The 9,096-nt window shown below is 40.0% G+C and overlaps 1 protein-coding gene across 1 annotated transcript; it reads left to right on the forward strand.

Annotated features, from left to right (window-relative positions):
- Positions 1-3,010: 3,010 nt before the first annotated feature.
- LOC130966547 (uncharacterized) lies at positions 3,011-3,958 on the forward strand. The gene has a single exon (XM_057891363.1). It carries the CDS (start codon positions 3,011-3,013, stop codon positions 3,956-3,958), a length of 948 nt encoding a protein of 315 aa, XP_057747346.1.
- Positions 3,959-9,096: the final 5,138 nt, after the last annotated feature.

Below are 9,096 nucleotides of genomic sequence, written 5' to 3' on the forward strand. Positions count from 1 at the left end.
TCTTTTACAGCAAATGGAGACAGTAATAATCTGTAGACATCCTGATCTACTTCCTTATTATGTACTGTGTCAGCAATTTGTAAAAACTGTGCCAGAAACTCTGTAGGTTCTTCCTGTGGAAGACCGGAATACTGGCAACTTTGCTGCACCATGATAATGAGCTGAGGATTCAACTCAAAGCTACTAACTCCGATGGAGGGTATACAGATACTACTCCCATATGAAGCAGTAGTGGGGTTAGCATACGACCCCAGAGTCCTTCTAGACTGTTCATTTCCACTTAGATCCATGATGGAGAAAGGAAGATGATGTGGATTTATTTTATTTATTTTATTATATAAGAAAAATAATTTTTGAAATAATAAAATAAAATAAAATAAAAACTAAAAAAATAAAAATAAAATAAAAAAAAAATATTTTAAAATTTTTCGAAAAATTGAGGAGAGAGAGAGTGGTTAGGATATTTTTTGAAAAAGATATGATTTTTAAAAAAAAATAAAAGGATAGGATTTGAAAAATTTTGATATTGAAATCTGAATTTTTATGAAAAGTTTCGAAAAAAAATGTTTAAAAATAGTTAGAAAAAATATTTTTTTGATTTTTGAATTTTATTATGAAAGAGAAAAACACATAAAAGACACAAGACTTAAAATTTTTAAATCCAATGCTTCTTATTTTCGAAAATTTTGGAGGGAAAACACCAAGGCACACCAAACTTAAAAATTTTAAGATCAAAACACAAAGAAGACTCAAGAATACCTTGAAGACTCACAAGAACAAAAGATAGAATACCAAACTTAAAATTTTTAGAAAACCAAAAATAAATTTTCGAAAATTAAAGAAAATTAACAAGAGAACACCAAACTTAAAGTTTGGCACAAGATTTAATCAAAGAAAAATTATTTTTGAAAAAAAAAGTTTTAAAAGGAAGATACCCAATTGCCAAGAACATAAACCAACGCTCTAGCCAACTGAGCTATAAATTTAACGTGTTTTAATAAGGTATTTAATAAATAAAAATTTTTTGAAAACTAAAAATTTGAAAATACACAAGAAAAACAAGAAAAGACACAAAACAAGACAAACCAAAGATCAAACAAGAAAAATTGACAAGAACAATTTGAAGATCAAGGAAGAACAAAGAACATGCAATTCGAAAATTGAAAAACAAAGAAAAGCATGCAATTGACACCAAACATAAAATATGACACTAAAATCACACAAAAGATTCCAAGAAAAATTAAAAACTAATAAAGAAAAATAATATTTTTGTAAGATTTTTAAAAGGAATAATAGAAGATGCAATCCTAGTGACTCTAAACAAAAAAAAAAAAAAACAAATTTTTCCTAATCTAAGTGACAAGATAAATCGTCAGTTGTTCAAACTCGAACAATTCCCGGCAGCAGTGCCAAAAACTTGGTGCACAAAAATTACACTCACACTATGTAATTCCGCACAACTAACCAGCAAGTGCACTGGGTCGTCCAAGTAATACCTTACGTGAGTAAGGGTCGAATCCCACGGAAATTGTTGGCTTGAGGCAAGCTATGGTTATCTTATTATTCTTAGTTAGGATACCAATAGGGTTCTTTAGTTTCAATTGTAAAAAGTGAAAGGGCATAAAATAAGTAATTGTTACGCAATAATGGAGAATATGTTGGAGTTTTAGAGATGCTTTGTCTTCTGAATCCCTACAACATACTGCTTTCTTACTTTCAAACATGCAATGCTCCTTCCATGGCAAGCTGTATGTAGGGCATCACCGTTGTTAATGGCTACTTCCCATTCTCTCAGTGAAAATGGTCCAAATGCTCTGTCACAGCACGGCTAATCATCTGTCGGTTCTCGATCATGTCGGAATAGGATCCATTGATCCTTTTGCATCTGTCACCACGCCCAACACTTGCGAGTTTGAAGCTCGTCATAGTCATCCAATCCCTGAATCCTACTCAGAATACCACATACAAGGTTTAGACCTTCCGGATTCTCAAGGATGCTGCCAATGGATTCTAGCTTATACCACAAAGATTCTGATTAAGGAATCTAAGAGATACTCATTCAATCTAATGTAGAACGGAGGTGGTTGTCAAGCACACGTTCATGGGTTGAGAATGGTGATGAGTGTCACGGATCATCACATTCATCATGGTTAAGTACGAATCAGTATCTTAGATAGAAACAAGCATGTTTGAAGGGAAAACAGAAATAATTGCCTTAATTCATCGAGACGCTGCAGAGCTCCTCACCCCCAATAATGGAGTTTAGAGACTCATGCTATCAAAAAGTACAAAGTTCAGATCTAAAATGTCATGAGATCCAAAATAAGTCTCTAAAAGTTGTTTAATTACTAAACTAGTAACCTAGGTTTACAGAAAATGAGTAAACTAAGATAGATAGTGCAGAAATCCACTTCTGGGGCCCACTTGGTGTGTGCTGGGGCTGAGACTTCAGCTTCTCACGTGCCTGGGCTATTTCTGGAGTTAAACGTTAGGTTGTAACCTGTTTCTGGTGTTTAATTCCAACTTGCAACCTGTTTCTGGCGTTCAACGCCAGAATGCAACACGGAACTAGCGTTAAACGCCAGTTTACATCGTTTATCTTCGTGCATAGTATGGACTATTATATATTGCTGAAAATCCCTGGATGTCTACTTTCCAACCCAATTGAGAGCGTGCCAATTGAACTTCTGTAGCTCCAAAAAATCTATTCCGAGTGCAGGGAGGTCAGAATCCAACAGCATCAGCAGTCCTTTTTCACCCTGAATCAGATTTTTGCTCAGCTCCCTCGATTTCAGCCAGAAAATACCTAAAATCCCAGAAAAACACACAAACTCATAGTAAAGTCCAGAAATATGAATTTTGCCTAAAAACTAATAAAAATATACTAAAAACTAACTAAAACATACTAAAATCTACATAAAATTACCCCCAAAAAGCGTATAAAATATCCACTCATCATGTGTCTTGCCATTAGTGTCAGAAGTCGGCAAACACATCCCAAAGGGATGAAATGCCTCAACAACCTATGTTGTTCTGTGAGATATGTGATGTATGGGGCATTGACTTTATGGGACCGTTTCTCAACTCAAGTAGGTACCTATATATCTTGTTAGCGGTGGACTACGTGTCAAAGTGGTTAGAAGCAATACCTACTCGCCTTGATGACACTAATACCATCATTTCTTTTATTATGAATAACATTGTGTGCCGTTATGGGTCACCACAAGCAATCATGAGCGACCAAGGATCCCACTTTTGTAACAGGAAAGTAGAGGCACTGCTCAAGCGCTATGAGGTAGTGCATAAGGCTGCCACCGCTTATCATCCGCAAACCAACGGACAAGCAGAAGTGTCCAACTGGGAGATTAAGAGAATCTTAGAGAAAGTAGTCAATCTGCAAAGGAAGGATTGGAGCATCCGGTTAGGGGATGCACTATGGGCGTATAGAATGGCCTACAAGACTCCGTTAGGGATGAGTCCCTTCCGGATCGTCTATGGTAAGGCATGCCACCTTCCGGTGGAAATTGAGCACAGAGCTTATTGGGCAGTAAAGCGGTGCAACATGGATTTGACCCTAGCAGGAGTAGCCAAAAAATTACAGCTAGAGGAGCTCGAGTGTTTGAGGAACGAAGCGTATGAGAATGCCCGGATTTACAAGCAAAAGACAAAGGCATTCCATGACCATCACATCCGGAAGAAGGATTTCCAAGATGGTGATGAGGTTCTCCTCTACAATTCGAGGCTTCGTTTCATGCCTGGCAAGCTCCGCTCTAGATGGGAAGGACTTTTCAAGGTGAAGGAGATAAAGCCCTATGGAGTAGTGGAATTGTTTGATCCTAAAAGTGAAGCAACTTTCAAGGTGAATGGACATAGAGTGAAGAAGTACCATGGCTACAAGCTCCCAAAAGAGCAAGAGGTGTTCCTATTGGAGGATGCACCTAGAGAACGAGAAACTTGAGCGACTGACCATCCAACTTAAGGACGTTAAAGAAAAGTGCTTGGTGGGAGGCACCCCCACCATGGTAAGATCTTCCTTGTATATACCATCTTGCTTTTAGTTTAGATTCTTGTGAATTTTGTGATTTCTTGATGTTGTTGATTGCTTAGGAATTCTAGTTGTTGATCTTATTAGATAACTAGGATGTTTAGATAGATTTCATTGTTTTGGTATGGAAGAATTGTTGAAGTGGAGAGAATGCTATATTTTGAATGGTGCATAAATTTGTGAAGTGTTCTCTTGCCCACTAGCTTGAACACCTGCCAAAATGTGTTAGAATAGCTTCTTCTATGTGCTTTAAAAAAAACAAGGAAAAAAGGGGTATCCGCGTGTGAGAGCACTGTGCACGCGCGCGCCGGTGGTGCATTCTTACTCCTGGGCCAAAAATCTGAGAGTTATGCCCACCTTGTGCCCACTTTACGTCCACTTCATGCCAGCTCCCACGCGCCAGCGTACATGCCGCCAGCGCGCCCCACTTGCAACTTGGCCATCGACGCGCAAGCGCACTGTGCACTGTGCACTTTCCAGTACAAAAGAACCGAGAGTTGTGCCATGCTTGTGCTATTTTTGTTCCTAGCCTGTGCCCGTACCGACGCGTCCGCGCACTGCGCGCGTCCGCACCGGTAGTCAGCACCATCAAGCACGCGTCAGCGCAATATGCGCGTCTGCGCGCCTGTGCTGCATGCCAACTCTGGTATAGGAAACCGAGACTTATGCCAACTTTGTGCCAGTTCTGTGCCAAGGGCACAGCTATACACGCGCGGGCGCGCCAATGACGCACTCGGATCCCTTGCTCAACCCTCACCGACGCGCCAGTGCACCGTGTGCGCGCGCGTCGGTCGCGCGAGCCAGCTTTAAAGCTGCGCGCCCTGCTCCTCTCACCCTCTTTCTTATTTCTTTCTTCTTCCTCTTCCATCCCTTCTCTTCTCTTCTCACCTCTTATCTTCCATACTCCACCACCACTGTCTCTGACTACTCACCGACAACCACCACCTCTTCCGGTGGCACTACATCTCTTCCCTTTCTCTCTCATCTTCAAAAAGAACATTCACCTTGTTCTTTAACACTTCTCAAGGTTCTACTTCCTCCATATCTCATCTACTACTTTCTTTGCATCACTTCTTTTTCTAGTTAGATTTTTCTTGTTATTTACTTATTTTCTCATTTAGCTACTTGATTATACCACTTGCTTTTTTCTTACTTACTTTTTCTTCTTTTTGTTTTCCCATGGATGTTGAACTTGAACTTTGATTACCTTGATGGACTTTCTTGATTGTTCTTCACTATTTTTGTAAGTGGATGAGGTTGTGTGATGATTGATACTTCATTTTGGGCTTCTAATTGGTTGAGTATCTCATAATTGCTCATTGCTTGTTAAATGCACACCAAGTGTTCGAGGAAATGCACATATACCATCTTGGTTTATTCTAGTCATATATCTTCAATTTGGTGCTTCCTCCTCAATTGCTTGCTCTCTTCTAAGTGCATTGAACACATTTTGCTTATTACTTGCTAATTAGATACTCATTGAACATGACTTGCTCTTTGTTTTGGATGCTTGAGATCATTCCTCTCATGCCATATTGCATGCCTTACTTCCTCTTGCATCCCATGCCAAGTGTTGTGACCCATGCTTCTATGACTACTTTGTTGCACTATTTCTTTTGGGCACACCTCTCACTTGCATGTTTGTTGATTTGATCCTTTGGGTTTAACATTTTCCTTCTTTCTCCTCTCTTTCAGGATGGCCACCAAGAAAGGCAAGGAGAAAGCTTCAAGGAAACCAGCCTCAAAGAGGGCACCCCCAAAGTCACGCTCTAAGGTGCACTCTTCACTAGGAGCCAAACCTCTACCTAAGAAGGCGAAGGCACCCGCTCCTATTGATGAGAATGAAAAGAGAAAACCGGCAAAAGATTCTTCAAGATTCCCCAACCGCTTCTGTGAACTTATGTTCCCCTTCATGGTTGAGAGGAAATATCATGCTGAGCATATACTCGCTCCGCCGAATAAAGTTGCTCCTTGTATTCTGCCCCGCATTGAACAATGAGGATGGGAGTTTCTTCTGAGAAAACCACAAGAGGTCAACCTCTCATGGGTGGTAGAATTCTACACTAACTACCATCTTTCCTCTCTTCAATCGGTATACGTGCGCCGGAAGCAAGTCTTAGTGTCGGAAGAGGCTATTCAGCAAGTGCTTAATGTCTTACCAGTACCAAGTGACATGGATGGCTACCAAGAGGTCTTATGTTAGCGAGAAAAGTCTGGATTTGACTGGGACTCAATCCTCCAAGTCATTGCTGAACCAGAAGCATTTTGGACCCATGGTCAACTCCGGATGCGACCCAAGTGTATTGACACACATTTTCTCACTGTAGAAGCTAGGGCTTGGGCCCATATCCTATCTCACTATGTCCTACCTAGCACCCACAAGTCGTCCTTCACAGCGGATCTCGTTTTGCTTGTTTGGTGTGTTCTCACGGGAAGACCGGTGAACATTCCGCTTCTTGTCAAGCAAGCGATGGGTCAAATCCACGACCGAGGCAATTTGCCATTTCCAGCATTGGTATCTGATTTAGTTGCTGCTGCGGGTGTTGCTTGGGAAGCCATGGATATGAAAGCTATAATTTCGGCTAAGGGCGATGTGGTCCCAAGCGGAAAATACTTACATCTTCCCATGAACAAACCAAGCCTTGACATAGCTCCATCATCTATTATTCCTCCCACCTCATCATCACCACCGCAGCAAAGATCCACCCATCAAATGATAGAAGATCTACACCGGAAGATTGATAGATATGAGTGGCGCAGCCAACGCCGATACACTAACATCAAGAAGCTTATGCGTTGTGTTACCCCTAGCATGGAGGAACCTGAAATATTCACATCCACCTCCAACCCAAGTGATGGGAGCTCTGATGAAGGGGATAGTGAAGGTTCCGGTCCTGACTGTCCTTTGCGCATTCTTAGTAGCACGAAGGACCGTGCTAAATTCTAAGTGTGGGGAGGTCGTTTGACCGATCTCCATGGGTAACAATCTCTTCCTTTCAATACCCATGGATTTATCATTTGCTTAGTAGTTAGTACATTGCATGCGTAGTTAGTCTTGCTTGTAAATATTCCTTGCATGGTAGTTAGTCTCTATAGAGTTGCTTGGTCGAATAATAACTTCTTCCCCAAGAAACTGTGTTTTGGGGTACCCTACCAATTTGAAAAAAAATTTTGTGTTGAACTTGCTTAAGAATGTATTTTGGAACATAGTGATTGAACTAAGAACACAAGCATGTAAGCTTTGAGCCTATTGTATGGTTATACATTCTAACCATTATTCCCATTCTTGTGTGTATTATTCTCTCCCTATGATTGCAATCCTTGCTTTGTCTGATTCTATATGGTCATTACTTTGTGTATGAATGCATTTACATGATTGAGGCCATCATTTCAATAGTCACTTTTCCCAAATGGCCTTAACCCTTTTATCTACCATTGCTAGCCAATTTTGAGCCTATGATAAACCCTCGTTGTTTCTAAAAAAGAGCACATCAACAACCCTAAGTGGAAAACCATGAATGTCCCTAAATTTGGATCCTTGATTAGCTTAGGTGAGTTAGGATGTGTATCATTCAATTGGGAGGGTATACTTGGGAACTTAGGTAGTTATAGAGGTGTATTGTAATTGAAAATTCTGGAATTTGGGAACATACTCATGTATTGAATGATTGAACCGTATGCATTGAAACATTTGTACATGAACCCCAAGAGAAAGGGGACCAAAAAAAAGAAAGAAGAATTTCATATGTGTATATATGAGAATGTATGAAAAAGAAAAGAATATATAATATAATATATATATATATATATATATATATATATATATATATATATATATGAAAGAAAAAAAAGAAAGGCAATGAAAGGCGACAAAAATGCCCCAAGACAAAGTAATAAAAAACAATGCATATGGGATGTGAATTGGAAAGAACGCATGAGTATGCAAAAAAAAAGTGAAACTCAAGGGTAGCTATGTAATGTATTATAGTTGTATAGGTTGTTTTATGTGTCTAGTGGGATTCTAGGTTAATCAAGGACTCAAATTTTAAGCTCACTTGACCATATACATCCTCACCTTCACCCTAGCCGCGTTACAACCCATGATAAGACCTCATGATACTTGTAAGCATGCATTAAGTAATTGTTGATTGTTATATGAAAGACAAATCTTAGAAAGCATGATTAGGAGAGGATTGAGTGACGAACCCTATACAGTTGAGCGCATAGAGCGGATACACATCCGGCAAGGGTTCGATGCTCAACTCCTTGTTCCCGGCTTTCACAAGCATTCATTTAGCAAGTTATATGCACTTCATAGTGATATTCAATTTGGTAGGACTCATGAACTACATATCATTTTCACCCTAGATGCTCACATGTGTTCTTAGAGGATGGATTTACCCTTGACTAAGTAGATAGACAATTTTACATTAGTTGCATGCATCCACTTAGGTAGTTTGCATTTCATAAACCCTTTCTCACCATGATCTTTGGTCTTTTAATTTTAAGCATGAGGACATGCTTGGTTTAAGTGTGGGGAGATTTGATAAACCCCAATTTTGTGGTTTATCTTGTGCTTAATTTGGGGGTTTTTGTCAATATTTCTCGCACTTATTCACCAGAAATGCATGGTTTTGTGTTCACTTCCTAATATTGCTCCATAATAGAAAACATGCTTATTTTGCCTTAGAACTGCTATATTTTGATCCTCTCTATTGCCATTCGATGCCGTGACTATTTGATGAGTGATTTCAGAATTAATAGGGTAAGAGTGGCCTAGAAGAGAGAAGAAAAGCATGCACAAGAGGAAGGAACAAGAAGATTTAGATTTTGGGAACTGCAGCATCGACGCGCACGCGCACATCACGTGCACGCATGGATGAGGATAGCTGGAAGTGGCACGCAAGGATGGACGCATCCGTGCAAGCCAGAGAATTCCAACCGGCGCACATGCGTAGATCACAAAAGCAATCGGCGCGCACGCACGCATGGCGTGCACGCGCAACAAGCTGCACGTGACCTCATTAAAGGAAATTGTGCCTGGCAATTTC

Source organism: Arachis stenosperma, chromosome 3 (genome assembly GCF_014773155.1).
Source record: "Arachis stenosperma cultivar V10309 chromosome 3, arast.V10309.gnm1.PFL2, whole genome shotgun sequence".
NCBI classification, from domain to species: Eukaryota; Viridiplantae; Streptophyta; class Magnoliopsida; order Fabales; family Fabaceae; genus Arachis; species Arachis stenosperma.

Coding starts and splice junctions, on each gene's coding strand:
- LOC130966547 (XM_057891363.1), top strand. CDS start 3,011: ATGCCTCAACAACCTATGTTGTTCTGTGAGATATGTGATGTATGGGGC.